Source organism: Penicillium argentinense (assembly GCF_028826775.1).
Source record: "Penicillium argentinense strain IBT 30761 chromosome Unknown utg000001l_segment0_segment0, whole genome shotgun sequence".
Lineage (NCBI taxonomy): Eukaryota > Fungi > Ascomycota > Eurotiomycetes > Eurotiales > Aspergillaceae > Penicillium > Penicillium argentinense.
This window is the reverse complement of record NW_026622660.1, coordinates 1,043,019-1,068,013: the sequence shown is the minus strand read 5'-3', so window position 1 is coordinate 1,068,013 and position 24,995 is coordinate 1,043,019. Positions and strand designations below refer to the sequence as shown.

The window sequence follows — 24,995 nt, the reverse complement described above, 5'->3', positions numbered from 1 at the left end:
CTTGATATGCAGAGATCTTCTATTGTCTTCCAATATCAAAATCTATTCATGTTTTTCCGTAATAGCATTAAGCTCACTATCCCAATCCCAATGAGGCGAACTCTCATCCTCGGATGGAATAGGCGACATGATCGAAACCGGATATTGAACCAAGATATCAGGGTCAATAGAATGACTCTCCTTATGGGGCGTATAATTCGGATCGTCCACGTTCAAATCCACACCGTCTAGTGCAGTCGGGGTTGGCGGCGTCAAATAGCCGAATTCGACTCCAGAAAAATCTGGAAAATTGTCCGCGTTGAAAGGAGCTAGGTCAAAGACTGGATTCCGCGGGTCCATCATTGTCCAGTAGTCCACGACAGCTGTTAGGATCGTTGATTCGGTCTGGGTGAGTTCGTGGAGACGCGGTTTGTGGCAGAGGAGGATATCGCTGTATCGGGAGCATTGGATTACGAAGGATTTTAGGGCGTTTGCCTGTATATGTGAGTATTTCGCATTGGTAGCCGTGAAATAGGAGGGAGACTTACCATCATCTGAGCATTACCCCATAGCTCGGATATCTCGCTCAGATAATCGAGCGCAGTCCTCAGATATTCAGCTGAACTGGCGCTTATAACAGAACTGTCGCTGTACAGATACAGCGCATGGATGGTACTAGCCAGCAAAATGCAATAGCTATAAACCGACGGCACAGGCATATAACCCGCCGCTTTTGCTTCGACAAGAACAGTAACGAGCGACCCAGCATGCACAAGACAAGTCGCACGCGTCTCCTCCAACCATGCACCGGGGATCTCATAGTGCGGAAAGGGTTGAAGCTTAAGCGCTAGCAGAAAAGGGTGACTCAGGATACAGTGGGCGAGATGGTATACCGTATGTGAGAGGACCATGTGGGCTGTCTGTTCGCGATCGGAATCGTGCAGGTCATTTTGGGATCGAGGCTGGCCTGGCTCGGCGAGAACGGGGCTGTTTTTGATGGCGAGCTCTTTCAGGAACTCCAGGTCTGTGTGGATGAGCGAGGATTCGGAGTCGTGTTGCCAGGGGGGTTGGGAAACGGGTTTCTTGCTCATCATGCATTTCACGGCTCGGCCTAGGACGGAGGCGAGGCCGACGCTGATGCCGAACATTCCTGGTTGGAGTGACAGGTTTCGATTTTCTGTTGATAGTAGTTGTTTCAGTGTTGTGGGTGACCCTTTTGTTGTTGGGTCGTGGTATTTTGGGAGGTCGAGGTGACAGTCTGAGTCTTTGATGGCGGGTGGTCGATCGAATGAGCAGCATACAAAGCGGTCGAGGAGGTACAGGGACCAAAATAGATTTCGTCGCTCATCTCGCTCGAGATCAGAGAATTCTGCGGAGGGTTCCATCATCATGTTCAGATCTTGGCTGATTCGGACGGCCATTCCAATCTTTACCCACGCGCCTCGCCGTCGGCCAGCTAGCAGATTCTCAGCATGAACACACACAATCTATATCCACAAGCCGGGTAGTACTCACCAGTCGCATCAATAACACCCAGAATAGCCAATGTCTGGATCAACGTGACATCCTCATTGCCATCCAGCCCATCAGGTGAGGACATGATCAGCTCCCAGGCTCCACGCGCATACCCATCAATCGTGCTTTGTTTTCTTTCTTTCCATTGCGAACGAGACGAATAGCGAGTGGCGCAGGCAATCAGAGCTAGGCGAAGATGAAGCGGGATCTGATTTTTCGCGAGCTTATTTCTGAATAGCTTTGCATTGAAGAAGCCGTATGGTTTGTTGTGGCAGTGTCGGAAGTACACGTCGCATGCCTCGAGGAAGACCCTGTCCGGGGTGGGGGACGCACTTCAAAGGTTTCAAGGTCAATCCCGAAATATTGAACGAGAAACGTTGTCTGCGAGGTCTCACCTTGGAACACGTCTATGGGTCGCCATCGAGAAATTTCTAGTCTGCTAGATCGATACACAACTCGTTATAGGGCAATTTTCGGTGTTGCGCGGCACTCAGGTTTTCGACAATTTGCAGGTCAGGTGCGCGAGAAAAGAAAAGTTAGCTGCAGGTCCCACATTCAGGATCGAGGTCATATTACTCAATTAGATGCTACGAGCAGGTTTACTGAGGCAGGCCGGGGTTGCTACCCGGCCCCGCATTCCCCGATTCTCCGCGTTTAACCGCGGTGGAGCCCCGCGAGCTGACAGAAGCCACGCATTATTGGATGCGCTTGAACTATTGCTTTGGCTGCCTATTAGCAACGGTAGTATTAGGAGGGAATTTAGATTGTTCTTGGTGGAATCTGCGATGCGGATTGGTTGCTGATCTTTTTTTGCGGACGCAGCGATGAAACTAACGACGTCAACAAGATCTTCACCTGATCGGCTTGTTTACCCCGCCAATCTCGATCATTCCACTCAATTGAATAAAATACAGCAAATACGAATGCGATTTTAGTGGAGAGGCAAGATATAGTACTCGAAGTACTCGGCCCGATGGTATCGTGCTATGGTACATTCTGTAGTAGTCTGAGTACGCATTAGATGGGACCAAAATAGACATCTCAGTCTGGACATGATTGTTGGATCCTATGAACAGATACTATTGAGCCTATTCCTTCATAGAATTCTAATTATCGCTGAGTCTGCTCGATGTCATTTCTCCTCTTGAAACCCAAGCACAAAATATAGTGTCATCTACCCCAAGGTAGTTTTGGCCCCCACGCTATAACCCACGCTGATGCCATCGATGCCCCGCGACATCTGACATTTCCCTCCATGTGAAACCTTGGACACAATTAAAGCATCGAAACCTCCAGAATGACCGTCAAAGTCCTCATCTACGCCTACCGCAAACCAGGCCTCTCCATCGAGGAATTTAAAAAACGCTACGAAACACACGCCGCACTGGTCAAACAACTAGCAGGCGCCGACTTCCCCTTTGTCACAAACGCACCTACATCGCCCGCACCACCGTCGAGACTGCCACGAATGAAGCGTCGGCTCGGAATGCAACGACACCGGCGATGGTGGTTGTGGGCCAACAAACAGATTTCGACTTCGACGCCTACGCAGAATTGACATTCGTTGACCAGGCTGCGCTGGGGACGTTCACGGCGAAGGTTCAGAGCCCGGAGATTGCGAGGCGGATTGAGGAGGATGAGGAGGAGTTTCTTGATCGGGGGAGGCTGGGGATTGCGATGCTTGGGGAGGTTTGTGAGACTACGAATTAAAGATGTATTAAGCGTGGTGGAGAAAAAAGGAACTCTGGGATTTTCGGGTGTCAATAGCCACGGAGAAGTTGGAACTTGAGTGACTTTCATCAGAGGGTGCGACGGTGACGAGTAACAAGGTCCTATCGTCAAACTCTGGCAGTTTAGAATTCGTGCATTAAAAGATGGAACAAGAAATGCGATAGCATCTTTCAATTCTGCGACGAATCACATGATGTGTCGGATTGAGAAGGCGTCTGTCTGGATGCTGATTCAAGAGCGAGAATATTGGAATCTCGAATCGATCTAGGCTATCACTGCTTAAAGCCAGTAGAATTCCACTAGTAGAGATCGAAATAATTTCCAGAAATCGGTAGCGAAAATGCAGTTAGGACATCTACCAGGAGGAATAATTGTAATGTGGTGAGCATGGGCGGGTATGTCGAGGTTTGCTTCGCAAATGTGATTCTGAGTTTCAAAATTAACATATCGATTTTCTGGCCTCATCCGATAGCGTCAAGCTCGAAAATCACAGCTATCAAGTGACCACCAGGCGAAATCGTGTTGTTATCTATCTATGCGTCTTCACAATCTTCCATCTCATCCCTCCTGACCCACTCCGCGACGGACCCCTAACAGGTGCAAATCTATGCTGCAATGGCAATTTAGAACCAAATTCCTTCCTTACGCCTCAATTTTCTCAGACCTACTGTCCACGGGAACCTCTTCTAGCCACTTAACTACCGTATCCCCCAAACAACACCGCGTCGTACGTCGAGTCGGTCACGAGATCAGTGAATGGCCTGGACTAGGCCTTTCCACTGCAGCTAGTAGGTATCGAATTGAATCTAAAAGGGGAATTACCATCCGATTGCAGGTAAATTGTTGTTTAGCACAACTCCCATCTTCACGCTGATTCCAAATATCAGACTTTTTGTTGAGCAGTTGGTAATTGTTTGTATTCGTTACGATGGCTTCGGACCTCGGCGATGAACGATGGCCATGCAGTTTCTCGAGGTCGAAAACTCCCTTTCGCAATGTTAGCTTTGCAAAATCAAGCTGAACGAGGTGATCGACGAGAGGTCCTTGCGACCACGCATGCAGATATCGGAAGCTCTTCACATCGGCCGCGAGCGTCCGACACAGATCCGCCCCGCACAAAACCCCCGTCGCGATAATCGCAAAAAATTGCTAGAATCGATATAGGACCCTGTTCAAGTGCAAGACTTTCGGAAGAAACAGTCGCTTCAAACTGGAAGGGAGGGGGAGTGGGGGGCTGTGGTGGTACGCGGTGTCTTTGCCCCTGGTTGCGCGAAAGAAGCGAACGAACGCTGGTGTTTCACCTTGCAAAGCTTCTCCATATTCCTGGCTGGACCCTGCGAGAAGCCCAACGCGATGACGAAATGGAGGCCAAGCTGTGTTCAAAATCCTCTGACCCTTTTACCCTTCTTTTGCTGGGGCGTAGAATTCTGACGTGATCTCCGCCATTAACCCGTTGACAGTGGTGCCCGTCTCTGCGTCTGGCTGCCTGTGCCAAATGACATGGTCCTCGTGGACCAGGTCTGGACGCCTGTCATGTTGCGAATGGGAAACGAGGGATCTTCCAGCGGAAGATCAGCCTTGCCCTTTGTGACCCATTTCAATCATTTTGTACTTTGTTCGGGTGGGTTGTAATTGCGGGCAAGGTCCAGATCGCAGGCCGATGGGCGATTTCGTCCAAGTACCGGCATCGCCAACTGGGCCCTGGGGGGCCCACCGGGCCGCACGGGCGAGACGGGCGGCATTTGAACGATGGGATATTTGGAACTTCATCTACCCCAGGCTCCCGCAGCGGTTCAATGGTGCTGCGCGAGAGTCCAGAACATTTTCCCGACCTCCCAGCAGTGTCCCTCCTCATCTCCAGCGACGGGAAGTGTTATGGGGGCCCTAGACAGGGTTGGTGGCGGGACATTCAATGTGAAACGGTAGCTCGGCCGTACGCACCGATTCCTCGCAGGTGAAACACTGAAACGGTGGCTGCGACGCCCGAGCCCTTGGAGGCGGGCGAACTGGACGAGGCGATGTGGCTGTCGACCGCGAAACAAACGGACTGCACACTCGAACTCGTCGCCAGGCTGGTCTCAACATGAAGCAATGGCGCAGAGATCGGGTTCGTGAATGCGAGCTGTTCTTGCCTAACCTCCACACTCGAGGTCGGGGGGTCGTCACATTGTACACTAGTCGTTTTCCGCGACCGTTTGGCGATGGTGTCACCCAGCACGATGCTGTCCGACTGAAAATTCCGAGCGGGTTGTGCCACCTCGACTGCCATGGAGGGCCATCACCCGCCGATTCGTTGGCTCCGACATGACTGAGATTAAAGGTCCCGTTGTGATGGCGGCTGGGGAGGCTGATTGGGGGAGGCGTTGGTGGTGGTTGTGTTTCTTGTGCCTGAGACGGTGGAGCTGCTCCACATCCGTACTTCTTAGTGAAGTATCGGTACCGCAGTCATCATACTGCGGGCCTGCTATCCGCAAGTACCGCTACTTCGGCACATCCCACTGCCTCCCGACTGCTCCACTCATCTGTAAAATATAACCAGAATAAAATAGGCTAAGATTAATGTGTACTGCGAAAATCAGAAAGTCCTGCACGATGATGTACGGACTCGTATCATTGGGCTGTATTATTACGATATCGCGTTAATCTCAGTAGATTGGCAGAGTGGAGTGGCCTTAATTAATCGACCGTCTGCCTACGACCTCTCTTCCCTCTCGTCTCTCTTGTCTTCCCTTTTTCTGCAAGCTGTGCTGCTCACTTCTCTTCTTCTCTCTCATTCTCTGGAGAACTTTCATTCAGTCATTCTTTTCCTGCGAATCGATTTCGCATCCACTCACTTGTTCAAGATCCTCGTTCACTTCTGCACACTCGCTCATCCGACATTGACTGTCTCTGAGATTCACCTCGATTTCCATCCATCATGCACGGAATGAACAAGCTTGCTCTGGCACTGGTTGCCGCCATGGCTGCCGTGGGTGAGGCTGAGCCCAATGGACTCCACGCCCGTCACCTGCGTGCCCGTGGCCCTGGCCTGCAGCAAACCGAGACTCTTCCCACGCCAGTCCCGGGCCCGACGGAGACCCCTGCGACCTCTGAGCCTGCTTCCGACAGCAGTGCGCCATCCAGCGTTGCCTCCGCGACTCCTTCTGAGGCTCCATCTGCCGTTCCCTCCGATGGGCCTTCCAGCACGCCCGCTGGCGAGCCCCCCGTTGCTCCCTCGAGCACTCCTTCTGGCACTCCCTCCAGTATTCCCTCTGGCACCGGCCCCGCTAGCATTGCTCCCTCCAGCAGTGGCCCGTCCAGCATTGTTCCCTCTGGAGCTGCTTCCTCTGGCGTTCCTTCTGGAACCGCCCCCGTTGTTTCTTCCGGTACTCCCTCCGGCACTCCCTCCAGCACTCCCTCTGGCAAGCCGCCTGGAAAGCCCACTCGCACTCCCTCTGGCAAGCCTTCGGGTTTCCCTACGAGCTACCCCTCCGTGGGGCCGTCCTCTTCTGGGGCTTCCTCCTCTGGAGTGATCTCCTCCACTCCCTATGGCACCGGCCGTCCCACCTGGGGCACCTCTTCAATCTCTCCCGTCTCGACTCCCGTCTCAACCCCCATCGTTGTGACCTACACCCAGGGCAGCGGTTCTTCCACTAGCGTCGTGACCACCACCATCTGGCGCACTGCCTCTAACGTCCACACTGTCACTGCTGTATGTATACTACCCCATTAATCATTCAACAAAGTTCCGCAACTAACAGTTTTATAGACCGAGAACGGCGGTCCCCTGGAGACTCCTGGCGCCAATGGCCACAACCAGAGCGGCGAGGGCGAGGACGAGGATGAGGGCGAGGACAGCACCTCTACCGTTACCTCCACCCTACACTCCACCGCCACTGAGACCGTCACCCTGGTCCAAGTTCCCACCAGCTCTGTCATCGCCGGCAATGGTTCTGGTTCTGGTTCTGGCGAGTGCAGCCCTGTCACCGTGACCGTCACCGAGACCGTTACTGCTGTATGTACTACTCGCAACCCTGCAATTGACCATATTAATGATAAAATCATACAGAACGGCGCCGCCACCTCTGCCCCCAGCAGCAACAACCACCAGCAGGGCAGCGGCAGCAACGGTGAAGGCTCCAGCGAGGGCTCCGACGAGGGTGAGGAGACCACCACCATCCAGGCCACTGCTACCGCCACCGAGACCTCGACCGAGACCCCCAGCGTGACCTATACCCCTACCGGGCGTCCCCCTTACGGCGGCAACGGCACCCGCCCGTTCCCCTCCTTCACTCGTCGCCCCCACTCCTCGGCCCCCTACACCAACTCCCACCGTCCCACTGGCACCATCGCGCCCATCCCCAGCGGCCCTAGCACCCCGGCCGCCCCCTCCGGCCACCCCGAGCCCACCGGCTTCTTCGCCCGCTGGTTCTAAGAACATGCACGTCTGATCCCATGGAGACCTCGTCCCCGTCCTTGACACGAGCCGGTCAATGATTACGAGCGTTTTTTCGAGACTTCTTTTGTCCGTGCATCTGCGCGCTGGAATTGTACCTATTTCGACAAGGGTTTGGTACAAGCGAACTGGCCCATTTCACTTCTTGACCCTTTTTTATCATCTATATTTATTTTTCCCTTCTTACGTTGGATATCGGTCGACCTTAAGAGCATTTGACCTTCCGTCTTTCTCTTGACCGGCAATGCACAGTTCGTCTCTGATCTTCCATACGTCCTTTTCAATTCTCCAATGAGAATAACCTTTCTTTTTTGTTTCGCTTTTGAATAGGACTGGGACTGTCTCTCGTATTTAGAAAATGGTGTCATGACGATTTATGGATGCATTTTCTTTCCAAATTTCTTGCTCGACTGCGGTGCGAAGGGAAATCTACCGCATTTTCACTCCCCAAAGGCTGTATGGAATAGTTTTTTATGTTTATGCTAGGGCATCCCTTCCGTACTATGCAGTGTTTGTTTACAGATAAACTCTGCTTGTGCAGATTCTCGGCCTGACAGACGTACTTACGTAGAGTTTATGTCGTTTCACATAGCTGCGTCGTGGTGGACCTGATGTCGATCATTGCCGATCACCGTCGATCAGATCGTACCGTCGTTCCGTTGAGCTTCAGCCTCAGCCTATGTATAAGCAGTGTTGTTTTCCCGTCGACTTAATATTCCCCGGCTGTTGTATAGATTTGTTTCAGATATTATACATGATAGAACATTAATATATGGTACATTTCCCCAATCTCAAAATCCAGGTAGATCTCACTCCACCTCCAACCCCTCAACTCCCTGACGCACAATCCTTTCTCGCATCCTCAACCACTCAATCCAAGTAACGCCCTGCAAAAGACAATCCGCCAAATCATCAAGCTTCGCCACATCACCAAGCTGCGCCGCATCTTCCTGCAGGTGTCGCCCGCGAACTCCAGGATTCCGCAACTTCTCAACATACGCCGCGGCCAACCTCGAAGAAGGCAGGTCCTTCGGGAGAAGGATTCTGTGGTGTCTGCCAGCAGACACATCTTCACCACTCTCTAGACGTTCCATATCAGCCTCCAGCCACCTCCCCACAAGCTCAATCTTAGCCTTCTTAACCTCCCTTGCCGTCGGCCTCTTTGTTTTCTTCCCACCCTCCGAGTCTTTCCCACGAAGTTTGGACCCAAAGTCGGAATCGGCAACGCCCCAGTACTGCACAACCCGCTTCGGCTCAATACCGTGCACACCAATTTGCGATATAGAGGCATCTTTTTGTTGGAGCGTATGCAGCGTAGAATAGAGCATCGCCTCGAAAATCCCAACCCGCAACGTCCACTCCTGCACAACGCTCGATCCACCAGATCGAAAACGCTGTCGCTCGATGAGGATGTGTGTTGGTTTGTACTTGTTTATCAGGGTTGTGAGGAGGGTATACGCTGCTGAGGCGTAGTATGGTAGGGAGAACGTAGAAACAGCCTTCTCTTCCTCTGCCTGCGCCGAGCTTGCATCTTCATTCCCGCCTAGAATCACCGTCTGGGCAGAAACAAACCCTCCATCCGAGCTCAAACTCGAAATATCAGACAACGCAAGACGCCGCCAGGCACGTACCTCCGGTCTAGACCCCACCCGGTCCCGATCAAAGGCATTCTCAACCCTCAAATGCGCGAACGCAAGATTTTGGATTCCCATATCAATACTGAGGATACTCAGTGGGCCTTCATCCCTGAAGCTCTGACCGGTCCCTCTATCATAGAATTCCTCCAACGCGCCCCCAATCCGCCCAATAAGCTCCTTCCTCGTCCCCGAGGACGCGAGACCCGTCGCGCGAGCTATATCCCGTAGCGGTGCTAGACGTATACTTGAGAGCCACTGCCCTTGGCCGTGCCAATGCGTTGCGCGAGCAGTGCTACCGAAGATGGTGACGCTCGGCCGCATTTTTGGCGGTGGTTGAGTGCTTTGCTTTTGTTTTGCCTGTTTCGGTTGTGTGGGTTGGGTTTACCACTGCCGGGTTTGCGGGCCGATCTGATCTCCTGCGTCGGATTTGCGCAACAATCCGCGCATGGTGTTATTCTTGGAATACCGTGCGCGTGTCTTCTTTTCCGTGGGATTCGGGAAGGGGTGGATGGCCGGATTTGACGCGGTGACTGCCGATCTCGCGCACGGGCCATGCCTGCGTGCGGATGGCGATGGCTAGGGAAAGGGTTAGATTTACATTTTGTAGAAAAGATATTTTGGGAAATTTTGGGATCCATTTTTTTGGATGGGAATTCGATTTGGTGTACATTTTTCCGGGATCGATTCCTCAAAAAAAAAAAAAAAAAAAATTTGAAATGAAAATGAAAATAGCAAAGCAACGCTGATCTATGTCCCAATTCGATTAACTCCGTCAAGAGAATACCAGCCAGTTCCAATATCCGTCCTCAAACGCCTTGTTTTGCCCGAAACGCCATAGCCAGTAGAAATGCAGACGCTGAAGGGCGGGTTCACAAAAAAAAAATGTAAATGATGCAAAAAGGAAAAGGAAATCAACCAAGAGGTGTGGATGGGCTTAGATGAAGGCTGGAGGGTCGAGATCTGCGATTTCATCCTTGAGGTATAGGATTGGCGCCCAGACGCGCCAGTGTAAGACACCCATGTGAGCGAGACGCATGCCAATGCGCTCTATGTCGTATTGTTGGGGATTGAGAGACGACTGGGATGAGGGTGTCGTGGATGGTGCTGTCGACGAAGGTGCGGGAGTAGAGCCTGCCGGGCCGGTTGATGGAGGTTGCGGACCAGTGCGCTGAGATTCGCAGATCGCCAGTGGTGACAGAGGGAGGTATTTGCGAGCTGATGACAGTGTCGCAGTAAGGACCTTCTCACGCATCGTATTCTGGAAGTAGCGGAAGAGGTCGGACTCGTTGGACAGGTGCCATTCGAGGGCGGCCTCGATGGGCGTGATGACCTCGTCGGCAACGACCACATCGAGGCAGCAGGCAGCGCATGCAAAGCGGGCGATTTCCAGGGCAATGCTGCGCATGTTCTGGAGCCAGCGGACGCCGCCTCGAAGATAGGGATCGTCGTCGTCTGCGCTGCCGGCCCGGCTGTTCAGATCCACGCCGTCTTCCATGAGGGACCATATCCGAGATCGGAAGGTGGAGTATGTCTCGTCGCGGGCAGAGAGATACCGTTTCTGGGTGTGGACGTATGATTCAAAGATATACCAGGCGATTTCGAGGTTGATGAGGTTTTGAATGGTGCTGCGCAGTTGCCAGAGTCTGTCGGAGTCGAAGAGGAATGTCTCGGGGAAGTCCTTCGGAGGTTCGAACTGGAGAAGATGCTCGGTGATGCCGCGGAAAAGCGCGTCCAAAGGCTTCATGTCGTCCGGTTGGGAGGATGTTGGGCTCTTTTGCTCGTCTTCCTGTTGCGCGGTGTCTCGGGCTGAAATGTACCATTGTCGTGCAGACTCGATCTGGATACCACCGCGGTTGATCTTGCCTTCGAAATATTCTGTCAAGAAGGGAACAGTATCTTCGATGAGCAGGACCCGGAAAGTGCGTATTTGATGGTTGGCCACGTCCTGGAATCTGTCTTAGCAAGTGGTCGAGTTCGAGTTCGCAGAGAGTCATTTCTTACCAGTTTCATTGCCTCCAAGATGGCAAACAGCGTTTGGAGACCGTTGACAATTTCCTTTGGATCTTGCGATTGCGAGCCATCGGTGATCTGCTCCACCATTCGATCCGCCCACTCGTCCCGCATGGGGGCGCAGTGGGTTTTCAGCAGAGCCGCCAGCCACGTCGCTAGCGCAACCATGTCCAGGACACCTTTGCGAACTTGCTGCATGAGCAGGGATACTTCCAAATTTTGCATGACGCTCGGGTGATCGCGTTCTGGGACCAGGGTTTTAATGACCTCTTGCAGGGTCTCGAACATGCCAGGCAAACGAGGCTCGAAGGTGCGATTCCCATTCCCCCCAGGACTCCAAGATGCATTTGCAGTATCCGCGGGCTGGGCAGCTTGGAAGGCATAAATCGCAATTTCCGATGCCATCGAGTCCCAGTAATCAGCGGCCTCCTTCCGCTTGCGTCTCCCTTTTTCACCATCGAGGTCGGGCTTAAAGTGCAGATCGCGGTCAAAGTTCGCGTCCATACGGAGGTTGATATTGCTCATGATACACGGTAGATCGAGCTCGCTGAGCGTTTTCTTTGTCACGGGCGGGTGGCGGCGGGCCTTGCATAGTAGGCGCTGATCGCGAGAACTGAGTCCCAGGGCCTGAGGAATGCTGACGGCCTCCGGGGACGGTGAAGGCTCTCGTGGCCTCGATGGAGTGCTGGTAGATGATGTGCCGGATGAGCGAGCTCCGGGTGGATATGCGAAAGATGGTTGGCGACGACGAAGCGGGTGGACGTTGGCCGGGTTTTCGTGGGCGTGAGAATCGCGCCCCTCGTTCTTGTGATACTCTTTGGAGCGGCTACTGCCAGCGCCGTAGGCATCCAAGGTACCCTCGGCGCCCTCCTCCTGCGTCCGGGCCTCTTTTGTTCCCTGAAGATCCATCGCCAGGAATTCCCCCGGGTTCTTGCCAGCTTAGAATTTATTTTTGGTTTCTGCCGACCCGTGTTAGATAGGGATAATCCGAGCCACGCGAAAGGGGGGAAAGGTTCGAGGTATGACGGGCAGGACTCCCTACGCCATATTTTTTCACCCTTACCCGGGCAATCGCAAGGGCCAGAGGGGAAAAGACGGGGGGGGAGGGAATCAAGCGAGAACAGTTGACTTACAATTTGATTTCGATTTTGCCCCCTGTTTGCCTCAGGCAGGCGGCCAATCCGCGTTGGCTACGGAGTGATGCAAGTGAGCTGTCAATTGCTGTGGAGCCACCAGCGATGCTGGGATCTGCGGGCGATCGGCCTCGTGGTGCGATCAGGAGGTAAATCGACTTGTGCTTTTTTCTTTGCTTTGCTGCGCAGGGTGGAATCGGCCAGATAATCGAGAGTGATTTCACGGGTCAAACACGGCGAATGTGAGTTCAGATCTCAGCCCTGGGGATCGAAGATCCACATCGAGCGCCGGCGGTATAGAAGTGGCCCAAGGAACTGGACCTGGGAACTGGCGGCCCTGAGAGCAAGCGAGGGTGTTGCAGAGACAAATCAGGCGAAAGAACCGAAAACCAAATAGCGAGTGATTGGGAAAGCGACCGGGTTGGCCTGATATAGGTCTCCAACGTTTTCAGTCGACGGTTCCGGGTGGACGCAAGCAGAGGGATCGACGGCCTCACATTCCAATGCTGCTACCCGCTTCCAGGACTCCAGAACCAGAGAGGACCTCGATGCTCGAGTTTGGCACGATCCCCGATCGGTGGATCGTCGAACCCCTGAAGCCACTCCTGCACCTAACATGTTAGGGTTGAAAGGGGGCAAGCCGACGAAGGGTACACCAAGTCCATCGCGCCGCCTCACTTTTACGCACTGGCCACGTGAGGACTCGCCCCGAGATTTGTCGGGGAACCACTGGCCCAGCAGTGACAGTTGGTTTGGCGATGGCGCCGGGATCCAGTCGCGGGCGAACTGGTCAACTGCATCAGCGCCAGTGTCATTGTCGATTGCGTGGGATCGCGGTTAGTTTTGGGTTGCGAAAGCGCGAGCCCGGCGGAGTTTAGGCTCGGGTTCATGCCTGAGTATTCAGGCAGAAACGCACAAAGCTCCACCCGCGGCTCCACTATATACATCGTCAACAACACCCACCGCAATTCTATAAAAAGAATATCTCCATCACATCCTGGCCAGACCGACACTTTGAACGAATTGTTCACTCGGGAGAGTCGGGCAATTTCCAGGATTTGTCGGCCCGCGTGGAAGACATGTGGCAATGTTCTACCTGAAGTCACTGGTTGAAAGACGGGCTGTCTTATTGAGCCCCGATTGCGGACATCGTCGATTACCCAAAAGGGTACTCAACAAGGATTTCATCCAGTGGCATTTCAACGATGAATAATTCAATGAATATCAAAGAGCCCATGATGGATTCTTCTGCACGGAAGTCTTTTACGATTTTTATCGCGATTCTGTCGATCTTTTTATCCCGAATCCCGACTCCTACGAGTGATTTTTCACCCATATCAACTACGATACCGACGCACCCGCCATGCCACTATTAGGAATGCTGTACTTCTTTCATTTCTTGTGGGCAGTGCCCATCACGCTTTTTTCCCGGTCCACCCGGGGCTTGGATACATCCCAATTTCAAGTTCACTCTTTGCCGGGAAGTCCCTCTTTACCAACCAGCTGGGCTGGGAGACTGGCAATACCGGGGACGAAAAAGGGAAACAGACTTTTCTTCTGGTTGTTCGAAGCGGAAGATGCGGCCCATGATGACAACCTGATAAGTGTGTTCGGGCCGCGAAAATACCCGGTACGAAGCTACGACTAACACGGCCGAACATCACAGTATGGTTTAATGGTGGGCCCGGGTGTTCATCATTGATCGGAATGGCTACAGGGAACGGACCCATCTCTTTCGTCGGGAACTCTACCAACCTTGTCCGCAACCCATATTCATGGACAAAACTGGGACATGTCCTGTACGTGGACCAGCCTGTCGGTACTGGGTTCTCAACTGCCAGCACCCCCTACCCAGTAACCAACAATGCCTATACGACGGCTTATTTCGTTCAATGGCTACAGTACTTCCTGTCAGCTTTCCCACACCTCCAGTCGAAAAAGATCCACCTCATGGGCGAGTCATATGCAGGCATCTACATACCCTACATCTCATCCGCTCTACTGGAAGGAAACAACACCAAGAACCTGAAAATCCGATCCATGTCCTTGGGCGACGGAACCTGGGGCAGCGCTGCAGCAATGGCCGACATCGCCATGGGCGCCTACCTCCACAGCCAAGCCAAGCAGCTCCACGTTCCAAACACTATCCTCTCAGCATTCGACACAGCAGACCAAGCCTGCGGCTTCACGAACGTCCTCAAGCAGGCCCAGACATACCCACCGACAGGAAAAATACACATCCCAGGGAATCTGAAAAATATGAACTATCGTCGTCGTCATCGCCGCGACCTCACCACCGCCGGCGACAGCGCATGCAGCATCGACCCTGTCAACGCATCGGCTGTCTATACGTCCATCATGAACTCAACCTGTTACGAGCCGTGCGCGACTTTCTCTGTTGCAATGGACTATCTAACAGCCATCTCTGCTGACGGGACCGGGTCACCCTGCTTCGATATTTATGATATTCATCATAACTGCAGCACTATCGATCCGCTTCAACTACTGGCAGAGTACTTTAGCCGTTCAGACGTGCAGAAAGCACTCCACGTTGACGACAGTGGGGTATACAGTCCCTGCAATTCTAACATCCTGTCGACTCTCCTCGCCGCATCCTCACCCGTTCCACCAGAGTACGAGCTTCTCCCCTCCCTCGTGACAAAACATAACCTCTCGCTGCATATTTATAATGGGAAGTGGGATATGCTCATCAATCACCTGGGAACGGAGCTTTCGATTCAGAATCTGACGTGGCGTGGCGGTCAGGGATTCTCAACGAAACCTTATCGTCGGTTCTATGTTTCGGATGCGGCGCCGGATGATGACAGTGTACGTGGTGTCGACGCTGGGACGTGGGCGAGTGAGCGCGGTGTATCGTATCATCTGTTTGAGGGTGCGGGTCATAGTGTATTTGCAACCAAGACTGAGGCGATGTTTTCTTTTGTTAGGGATGTTGTTGTTGGTGAAAAGGTAAGTTGAGAATTTGTGGGGGGTTCGGTCTTGTCCTTTATATTGTTATTAGTGTAGTGAGGTGGTATCGGGTGTGAGATACTATTACTATAGATAAAATTATGTTATGTTCGAACTTTATCGATCTTGCATGCGAGATTTTGAGTTAGCATTTGAGCCATCTTGTGGTTTGTCTTAGCAGGTCATGGGTAGGGTTTGTCTGGCTTCGGACGATGTCGACAGAATGGTACATCAAGGAGATAGGAAAATCCAGAATATGCTGGGATCAGAGTTGAAGTTTTCGTCATTTGCCTTTGGGTCTGAACAATAACATTTGAGGAGATTTCACTACTCTCAACACTAGTTTGTTGACTTACCAATTGAGTTGCTTGGCTTGGAGTTGTCATTTGTCCTGCGGCTGCGAACATTTTTGGGTCCAAAGTTCGAGGGATAAGTCGTTATTCTTGGACTACATTACACTAAAATAAAGCTGCCGATGAGAGTTATATATACTACAAATACAATATCGGCAATGTTTCTTGCTCTTCAAAATGTTGGTGTTGTGCCTAATGGCTCTTGGTGCCAAGGCGATCATGTCAGGCCAACCCAACGCTATACTCATTACAATGCAGTGTACGTTGTGTGAAAAGCATATTGTGAAGAAGTAAGTGTCTAACACGATGCACATTGTATCGATAAGATGTAACTAGTAGTCATAATTACCAATAACCTCGTTAGATGCTGTCACTCGGAACTCACGACTACTCACCATGAGTCATGATAGATCATAGCTGCGGGTTCGGCGTATCGCAAACGGGGCACTGTGGATTTTACACTAGTGTAAATTTGGCCCTCCGACAAAGGTACTACGCTCCCGAGGTCTGCGGTAACACCTGGGCATTCGTTCTACATGCCAATGTGCCTCGGGAAAATGCCGACTTACAAAGCAAGACCTGATTCAAAGCTCTGGGCGTTCGTGAGAGATTTTTATTGCCAAATAGGCTGCGCCACGAAAACATATACCGAATTTCGTCCTAATGAAATCCAGCTCTATCGCTAATAGAAGATGAGGTATAAAAAGAGTTTCATGTCTACTAAGGTGAGTGCGCAAAAGCTGCAGCAGGATTACTTTAGTATATGTGTCTGTGGTATCAAATTGTCGGTGCTCATTTCGTTATCATCAAATGTCAACAAAGTGACTGGAGAACAGGCGATGCAATTAACATGGTTGATTGCTATTGAAACATTCCATTTAAGCGCCTCTCACCGACGCGAGAAGAATGGCGTCTGCGTTCCCATAGAGAGGAGGGAATCGGCGCGCTGGAAGACGTCGCCCTCGAAGAACTTGTCGCTGTATGCACTCGCCGGTGTAGAAGGCACAGTAGCTTGTGCAGCAGGCCCTAGTGCCGCGCTCAGCGGTGTTGCAGGGACGGTGATCGATTGGGGGGACATGCCAGCGTTGATCTGGTAGATATTGGGGTGCGGAGCCAGGGCAGATGTCGAGACGGAAGCCTGGTGCTGTGATTGTGAGGTTTGCAGCGGAGGTCCGTAGATGTTCCCATGGGCATTTGTCGGGGCCATGTCGGCGAGGTAAGACCAAGGCGAAGCCTCGATGAGGCGACCCGCTTCGCGACTGGCTTTTTGCACCGGTCGCAGGATAATGATAATGTCTGAAGGGAGGAGTTGCATGCTGCGGACCTCTCGCATGTCGGTTACTAGGTCCACGAAGGACTGCATGAATGTCTTGCAGAGTTGCCAGAATTCTCGTTGGTTTCGTAGTCCACCACCTGGTTCCTTCACCTTCATGCTGGAGAGACGCATTCCCAAACCCTCCGAGACCTCGAGGCAGAATCTGCAGCGACGAATGAGATTGTTCCATAGCATCTGGATCCCATCAGATTCCCGTGATTGCTCTGCAATTTCGAGGCACCGGGAGAATTGACGCCGCGCCAGTGGAAGCGCTTGCAGGGCGCTTGAATAGGCTGAGGTAAGCTGATGGAAAATCTTTTCGAATATGCGCTCTTCTTCAAACTCGTCTAGTCCAGTGAGAGGGTTGATTCGAGGCGCACTCGTAACTGGGATGGGTGGGAATGCCTCCCCAGAACGAGGTGTCGCCAACGAAGATGGAACCGAAGTGTTGACCAAGTTGGACCGGCTGCTGGACCGGCTTCGTGACGCATAGGGAATAGAGAAAGGCGGAGTGGCAAATCCAGGTGATCCAATCGATGTTTGCCCTGATGAATTCAGAGGCAGAGGAGGGCCAAGAGGAAGTTGGGGATGGCGAATTGTCGTATCGCTTCGCAAGCGCCGGGGTGGTGCAGACGACTCCCTGGTTGGAGTGACCAGAGGCCGCGGAATCCGTTCCGTAGGTGGAGGAGGGCCTTTGATAGGTTCCGGCATGGATGGTTTAGGTGCGGAGAGTCGCTTCTGGGATGGTCGAAGTGGAACACTTAGGCTGGCACAAGCATTACGCAACTCAACCAAGCTTCCGTACATCATTAACATCAATGATCGGACATATCGTGAATCGCCATTAGAGACGATCTTTGCAGCGCTATTACGTAACTGTGTACCGACATGTGTATAGGCCACAATGCACGTTTCACACTCTCGTTTAACAGCTTCGTTGACAAGTCGGGTCGAGTCAGGGTCATCATGGATAGTCGTTTCCGCGTTCTCAAGAGCCTCGTTCAGTCGGTCAACATGTGTTGAAGCATTATAAAACACAAGTTCCAAGCTGTGACGTCGCGTATCATCTTGCCGGATGACATTAATCAAAGTGGAGATGTGAGAGTGAATTTGGAAAAGCGCAAAGAGGATGCCTTTGGCACTCTCAATGATCGGCTCATCTGATCCTCGTTCCCCTTTATGCTCAGGAAGACTAGACATACGATTGACCCAGCCATCTCGCAAACGACGACGTTCTCTCGGACTGCTCGGACTTGAAGAGCTGCTTCCACTAACGGGAGTCGGGGCTGTCGGACGAGCCCTAAGGACTGATCCGTGACTCAGACCTCGCAGATGGCTGTTGCGGTAGGGTCGTGTCTCATCCAGGGTGCCCAAATCGGTGTTCTTGCGAGTTATTACACCCATTCGTTTGCTCCGAGCTGCGTACGAAGCTTGGATGATGCCCTCGCTGTTGCTTCGATTACGTTCATTGACTGTGTGGGGATTCAGTCCTGGCCGGGGGAGACCAGCCATATGATAATTGCCGCTTTTGTCAATGTATGGCTGGCCAGACGCCATGCGGTAGTGAGACTTGGTAGAAATTGGAGGAGGGCGTGAGATCGACGGGGATCGAGAAGAAGGTGCCGACGACCCATCGCCCATACTGGGTATGACAGGGAAGCGGCTGCTCAGCTTTCGCTTCACGGGAGCGGGCTTCGGGGTTTCGAAGGATCCCTCACTATTCAATCGTTAGCTTGGGAACACGCACTTGTGGTACATCTGAAGTACATACCTTGATTCGAAACCGAACTCTGGCTCAGGAGTAGTCGCTGCTTGTCGACTTTTCAAGAACCTTTTAGCTCTGCGGTGACTGCGACTTCTTTTTCGTTGTCAGTCATCCCCGAAGTCGCTATATCGGTCTCAGAGCCCTCGAGCACTCGGCGCAATGGATAGCGCACAGGGTTTCCCGCTATCTTGAGAATCTGAAGCTTGTTCATATCAGAAAGGCTCACAGGCAGGTCATCGAGTCGGTTCTGCATGACCGAAAGGACTCGCAACGACTTCAGCTTGCTGATCTCGTCTGGCAAGGCATTGATTTTATTTCTGCTGAGATCAAGAATCTCCAGCAGAGGCAATTTATAAACCTGCCGTTTGTCAGTATACCGGAATTGGTAGATCTTGTGGACATCAAGGTATCGCTGCACGTACCCCTTTCGGGAATTCTCTGAAGTTGTTAGCTCTGATGTTGAGGTATCGGAGATGAGAGCATTCTGCGAAGCGGTATGGGATGTGAAAGAGGTGATTGTTAGAAAGAGAGAGTCTTTGCATCAAAGAATTAGTCAAAATTCCGGGGTATCGTTCACGCCGCGTATCGCGGCCGGGGAGTCCGAGGCAATCGCATACCTTTCTACATCATCCTTGATGATATCAACAACAGCCTCGGGTATTCGCACAATACGCGAGTGTCCGAGGTCAATGGTCAATTTCGGCTTGACCACATCTGTAACAGCCTCACTTCCTGCCAAAGAGCGCTTGGTATCCTGAATTCCGCTTTCCACGGCATGTCGGGCGAGTTCGATGGTCTCTTCTGGTGTGAGCAGCTTTTGGCCGGAACCTTGTCTGCCACTCCCACTTGAGCCGTCGCCCATAGCTGTGTTCGGTCGGGCATCCTCGTCATCGGCGCGCGCGGAGCCGTCGTTGTACGATAGCGGAGGCGGCACAAGGGAGTCAGTGGGCTTTTTCTCATTGTCATCTTCATCGGCATCCGCCCGGTAGGCGCGTGGGCCTCGGATCGTATCTTCCGGTCGAGTCATTGCCGTAAGTATGATCCGTCTTCGGTTGGTTTGTTATAATCGATTAACAGGACACCGGCCTAGATATTCGTTGGTAAAGATTTCGAATAGGGCCAAAGATCGCCGAGCCCAACCCTTAAACAGTGACAAAAGCACACTTATCTGCGCCGAACATTCTCCACGGGTTACAAGTCGTAACTGTGCACACAGGCCCACTGTGAGGCTCAAATGTTCACCGGGCTGTCCGCGTTGGGTGTTGGATGCAGGAGTGGTTCTTCTGAGGCAGGGATTCGCGGGCTGCAGGCTGAAGGAGTTCGTCGGGGGTGCCGGAGGAGTTCGAGTCGACAGAATCGTTCAAGTGAAACCGGGGGGTGGAAACGGCGCATGGAAAGCTCAGGCTCGCCGGCTCGCGTGACTCGTGGCGACGGTCGGGCACAAGATCGGACCAGAGAATGCGATCGAGTCCTTTAGACAATCAAATATCAGACTGTTGTGCGTTGGCAGCGAGAGCGTTGCGAGTTGGCAGGTCAAGTCAGGAAGGGACGTTGGACGGTTGGAGAGGCTGGAAGTGTTGTGATTGGGCCGAGCTCCAGCAACGGTTTCGCCGCGTGCTTCGTGTTTCACGTCCGCGCAAACACGCCCGCGCCAGGTTGCTGGGGGTACATCGCCAACTACTGGGAAGTTTTGATGCATTTCCTATGATTATTGATCTAGTTTCGATGGCTATTGGCGGCAGGACTAGAAGAAAGGTCACTCTGCAGGGCTGATCGTCAAGGGGGATCGCCCTCTATCAAATACGGAATCTACAATTGATACATAGATCGATGAAGCGTTGTGCTATCATAGAGCGTAGGGCTATGGGAATACATCCAACAGAAAAAAGCAATTAATATACATGACCATCAACAGGGACGCCACAACCAGATGGCACTTGCATCCAGCGAAGGGATGTCGGTTTTTTACTGCTCCGTAGCCCCCTCGTCCAAGGCAATACTCTCTGGGCCCTCTGCTTCCTTATCCATGTTGAGTTCGGGAGCACCAGACATCGAGACGGCCCGCTGGTCCATCACTTGCGCCTCCATGCGAGCCCATGCCTTCCACTTCTCGTGCTGCTGGTTCTCCAACTCCATACCGATCTCTAGGTAGGTGGGTCCGAAGTTCGCACCGGTTGCCTGGGCCTCCTCCGCGGCAACCCGGCGTTGAATATCTTCCTTCAGTCGGAGTTTGTAAAATTCCCGTCGGGCGATGTCGTATGCGGCACTCTTGGTCATATCGGGGACATTGTTCAGGAGCCAAAGCTGTCGCTGGACAACACTGGAGGAAGAAACATCATCGGTTAGAAGAGATATCGTAGATAAATACCGGACACCTATCTGGATTCAAATGGATCTGAATTCCAGTGGGAAGTACACACCTTTCACCGTCCAACCGTTTCCCAGGTTGTTGAATCCGACTCCAGTCATGGTTCTCAAAGTCTTTGCCGGAGCTTTCCAGGACCACACGGGGACGCGCAAGTTCCCAGGGATGATCACGGAAGAACTCCTGTCGCAACTGGTCCTCCTCATAGCGGAGCTCGACAGGTTTGAAAAGACGGCTGGGCTTCTTGGGCTTCCGGCGTTTTTCTTGGACCTCGAAGACGACCTGCGGCTTGGAGGCTTCCGGGTTGGTCTGAATGCGCTGGCGGACCAGCTGGTGCTGAGCGGTACGGTTCCGAATAAGGGCCTCAGCTGGAGGAATTTCGCCGACGACATCGACCCATTGGGGCAGCTTCTTGATCTTTCCGCTGGCGTATTGGTTGAGCGCGGTCTGTCGCACCCGGAGGGCCGTGAGGTTGATCTTGCCCATGGCGGTGGAGGAGAACGGTGGAGGGAAACGGCCGGCAAACGGGCCGTTTATTGATCGATCGGAAAAGAGTAAGGGATTGGTAGCAATTCTCGATCCAAATCGCAACCAAGCACGGCGTAGTTCGAATGGCGAGGCGTCGAGAGGTGAAGGTCGCCGTGTCGGCGGAGCAAAAAAGATGACATTGGCAATGCGCGGCCCCAATTGGCCGGAGCGGCTCCGCTGCAAAGTCCGCCTCGAAAAACACCTTCAACACCTTCACGTCTCTTCATTCGACCAACTTGCCCCCATTTCCGCTCGTTCGCTTTGTGAGCTGTGGAGCATCTCTCGACGTGCTCGGCCTGGGCTTCACTTGGACATGCATGGCTAACCCGGTCCCACGATGTCTGCCCTCTCATGTCTCATCCCAATAGGTTCCCCAGCTCGCCGAGCCTGCGAGGTTCCTCCAAGCAGGCCGCGAACGAGCTCCACCTCACGCCGATGCCCCGTCCAAAATCCTCTACCTCGCATGTCGCTGCTCGTCGATTCTTTTCCCGTCGTCCACACCCTTCTGTCGCGTCAATAGCAGACCTTTTCGTCGGCTCGCTTATCCTGGCGGGTTATTGCCATGAGCATTCACCCCGGGCGCGCAGCCTGTCTATGGTGTCTTCACGGGCACCAGGGCGCCAATTCAGAAACTATCATAGTGGCGGTTTTGTCGATCTCCAGACCCCTCCGGCTCCGAAACATTCAAGTTGGAAGAATCCGGGGTCATCGTGGCCGCAATTGTCGCAGCATCAATCCCGGCTCAGTTCTGCAACCGCACGGGCTGAGCACGAATACGCAATCGAAGAGGATACCAGGAGGGTATTGGAAAAGAACGATGAGAAGAAAGACGAAAATGCGTCTGCAGACTCGAATTCGCTCGAGGACACGGACAAGAAATTACAAGCAACACTTTGGAATCACTACTTCGATGCCGATACACCTAATCCCACCTCAAATCCCAACGACGAACCTCTACCCTTACCCGACGAACCACCCCCCATGGAGTCACACTTATCATACGACGAAAGACGTTACCTCTCGACCGCGAGCTTATACAGAAAGATCTTAGGGGAGCACTTTGACTGGAAGGAAGCAGTGAAACTTGTGTTACCAAACCCACAAGCCCGCAGGCTTGCGCCGGGAGACCCCGAGATTGATACAGACAGCCCATCTGTCGCAATGCTCATTGCATCTGTACACGCCAAACCTAAAATGAGCTCTCAGTATCTCTTTGGGCTCTATCGCCAGATTCCCGCACCTGGAGTTGCCAAACTTCCTCCGCGTACTCGTGGATACCTCTTGCGCCAACTCGCGAACCCTCCCAATCGACGATCAGTGGACTGCCGTCGATACCTAGCTCTAGTGGAAGACATGATTGCCTGTCGTCTCCCGATGTCGCTTTCCATGTGGACTACTGCAATTTCCTTCGCCGGTCGAGCTTCAAAACGAGGACATACGAAAAAAAGATACTTGATTCGAGCTATAGGGCTTTGGCAGCAAATGGAGCATTATGCCAAGATAACCGCAGACGATGCTGTCTTCAACACCCTGTACGATACTGCGGTCAAATCCGGCCAATTCAGCATTGCCGAGCGCCTGGACCACGAAAGAATTAAGCGAGGCATCCCTGCCACTCGCTATGGGCTCATTCCCAAGCTAAATTACTACGCAGAACACCGAGATTTGGAAGGAATCAGCAACACCTTTAATGAATTCATCCAGTCCGGAAACATGGTGGATACGGTCGTTCTGAACGGGTTGATATCCGCATTTCTTCGGGCAGGTGACTTCCAGACCGCGGAGGGAGTATACAAACGCATGCTTCTGGCACAAATGGCCAGGAAAGGCGACCATTCAAACGTGACTGGCAACTCTCTCTCTACCCAATTTGAGGTTTATCGGGCGACTACCAAGCGGGTAGGCCGTCTCCTGAAGTTGTCTCATGGTCTTAAGGATAAACTTCCTGGGCACCATAGCGCGATTCAAGAAAGTTTATCCTTGACTCCTGACACTCGAACATTTCACATCCTTCTCCGGCACTACGCGATCACCACTGGTCGTTTTGAAGATGTTCTCCGTATTGTACGTGATATGGAAAGAACTTACCGTGTCCCACCTCGCCACATGATCTACAACCATCTCTTCGAAGGATTCAGTCTCCATGGCGCGGCAAAGAAGAAAATCTGGACGCCAGAAAGGCTTCGTCTGACGTGGTTCTCGTATATCCGTGCGTTGCACGATTCGAAACACAGACATGATGCATTGCTTGAAGCACGCGAAGACACAATATTTGGAGATCAAATTCCATCGAGCACCCTTGTCAAGCTTCGTAAGACAGCTTGGGACAATCCTTTTGCAGATGAGATGGCAGAGATGGAGGAAAATAACGACTCTGGTGCTGTGGACGAGCAATCACCTGCGAACGAAGCGCAGGTCGAGCTCTATATGCCTTTACCATCTCCGGTTGTGGAACCCTCTGAAGATGCGCAAGAGACACTGCAAGAGCGGGATGCTCGTGCTTTCACCAAGGATCATGCGCACTCCAGCAGCCCCAGCCAACCGTCTCACCCAGAGAAGGATGTACCCGAAAAGGAGTTCAATGCGGACGAGTATCTGAGGACCGAATTCCTTCTCAACTCCAAACACCTCGATAAAGACCTGCAGGCTCCTGAACGTGAGCATGCCACTTATCTGGAGACGCGTCTGGAGAACGGAGTCTTCATTGGTCGCCAGACAATTATATACATCTTGCGTGCGTTCGGTACCTGCATGGGACCCCACGAGGTGGTTGAAGTCTGGGGTCAGCTGGAGCACCTCTGGGATCCTATACACCGACAGGCAGTGGATGTTGCTGCTGTCAAAGAGGAGCTCGATCGTCAACTTGAAAAGTATGGCATGTATCTTTAGAACTGGAGATGCGGTGCGGATGTGGCTCTGACATCGACACTTGTACATTATTCACAGATTTACCATATACCGATTTTATTCTAGCGAAATGTCGTTGAATTTCATATCTACTTTTTCTGTTCGTAGAGTCCTAATATCCACGGATGAACGTTACGCTAGTGGCGGTGCAAACCTACAGAGCTGGAGAGAAGTTCCAGAGGCATAGCTCATTTGGTTTAATATAATTCAATACCCAGTCAGCAAAGTTTAGCGAAATCTCAAGCTCAACAATCCCACGATAAAGAGATGTGAACAATTCGAACCTGTTCAGTTTTCAAGACGCGGCTCAGGATAATGAACACAAATGCCTTTCGTGGCCAACCCTCCCTGC

The 24,995-nt window shown here is 52.4% G+C and overlaps 10 protein-coding genes across 10 annotated transcripts; 4 read left to right on the top strand and 6 right to left on the bottom strand.

Annotated features, from left to right (window-relative positions):
- Positions 1–42: 42 nt before the first annotated feature.
- Positions 43–1,825, bottom strand: N7532_000335 (fungal specific transcription factor domain-containing protein; the record flags this gene model as incomplete). The annotated part of the gene is made up of 3 exons (XM_056612839.1): positions 43–474; positions 528–1,435; positions 1,495–1,825. Coding segments are annotated over 3 exons (1,671 nt in total), but the record flags the coding sequence as incomplete, so codon positions are not given.
- A 966-nt stretch (positions 1,826–2,791) lies between these two features.
- On the top strand, positions 2,792–3,204 carry N7532_000334 (EthD domain-containing protein; the record flags this gene model as incomplete). The annotated part of the gene is made up of 2 exons (XM_056612838.1): positions 2,792–2,969; positions 3,023–3,204. 2 exons carry the CDS (start codon positions 2,792–2,794, stop codon positions 3,202–3,204), a joined length of 360 nt encoding a protein of 119 aa, XP_056480062.1.
- Positions 3,205–5,134: 1,930 nt separating this feature from the next.
- On the bottom strand, positions 5,135–5,494 carry N7532_000333 (uncharacterized protein; the record flags this gene model as incomplete). The annotated part of the gene is made up of 1 exon (XM_056612837.1): positions 5,135–5,494. The coding sequence occupies one exon, from the start codon at positions 5,492–5,494 to the stop codon at positions 5,135–5,137; it is 360 nt and encodes a 119-aa protein (XP_056480061.1).
- A 648-nt stretch (positions 5,495–6,142) lies between these two features.
- Positions 6,143–7,639, top strand: N7532_000332 (uncharacterized protein; the record flags this gene model as incomplete). Its single annotated transcript, XM_056612836.1, has 3 exons — positions 6,143–6,916; positions 6,974–7,219; positions 7,274–7,639. 3 exons carry the CDS (start codon positions 6,143–6,145, stop codon positions 7,637–7,639), a joined length of 1,386 nt encoding a protein of 461 aa, XP_056480060.1.
- Positions 7,640–8,469: 830 nt separating this feature from the next.
- On the bottom strand, positions 8,470–9,618 carry N7532_000331 (uncharacterized protein; the record flags this gene model as incomplete). The annotated part of the gene is made up of 1 exon (XM_056612835.1): positions 8,470–9,618. The coding sequence occupies one exon, from the start codon at positions 9,616–9,618 to the stop codon at positions 8,470–8,472; it is 1,149 nt and encodes a 382-aa protein (XP_056480059.1).
- Positions 9,619–10,231: 613 nt separating this feature from the next.
- On the bottom strand, positions 10,232–12,216 carry N7532_000330 (TCP11 family protein; the record flags this gene model as incomplete). The annotated part of the gene is made up of 2 exons (XM_056612834.1): positions 10,232–11,242; positions 11,299–12,216. The coding sequence occupies 2 exons, from the start codon at positions 12,214–12,216 to the stop codon at positions 10,232–10,234; spliced, it is 1,929 nt and encodes a 642-aa protein (XP_056480058.1).
- A 1,931-nt stretch (positions 12,217–14,147) lies between these two features.
- Positions 14,148–15,419, top strand: cp9 (putative serine carboxypeptidase; the record flags this gene model as incomplete). Its single annotated transcript, XM_056612833.1, has 1 exon — positions 14,148–15,419. One exon carries the CDS (start codon positions 14,148–14,150, stop codon positions 15,417–15,419), a length of 1,272 nt encoding a protein of 423 aa, XP_056480057.1.
- Positions 15,420–16,652: 1,233 nt separating this feature from the next.
- Positions 16,653–19,870, bottom strand: N7532_000328 (uncharacterized protein; the record flags this gene model as incomplete). Its single annotated transcript, XM_056612832.1, has 5 exons — positions 16,653–18,795; positions 18,850–18,868; positions 18,910–19,201; positions 19,266–19,377; positions 19,461–19,870. The coding sequence occupies 5 exons, from the start codon at positions 19,868–19,870 to the stop codon at positions 16,653–16,655; spliced, it is 2,976 nt and encodes a 991-aa protein (XP_056480056.1).
- A 938-nt stretch (positions 19,871–20,808) lies between these two features.
- rsm25 (mitochondrial 37S ribosomal protein mS23) lies at positions 20,809–21,694 on the bottom strand (the record flags this gene model as incomplete). Its single annotated transcript, XM_056612831.1, has 2 exons — positions 20,809–21,163; positions 21,264–21,694. 2 exons carry the CDS (start codon positions 21,692–21,694, stop codon positions 20,809–20,811), a joined length of 786 nt encoding a protein of 261 aa, XP_056480055.1.
- A 393-nt stretch (positions 21,695–22,087) lies between these two features.
- On the top strand, positions 22,088–24,625 carry N7532_000326 (pentatricopeptide repeat protein; the record flags this gene model as incomplete). The annotated part of the gene is made up of 1 exon (XM_056612830.1): positions 22,088–24,625. One exon carries the CDS (start codon positions 22,088–22,090, stop codon positions 24,623–24,625), a length of 2,538 nt encoding a protein of 845 aa, XP_056480054.1.
- Positions 24,626–24,995: the final 370 nt, after the last annotated feature.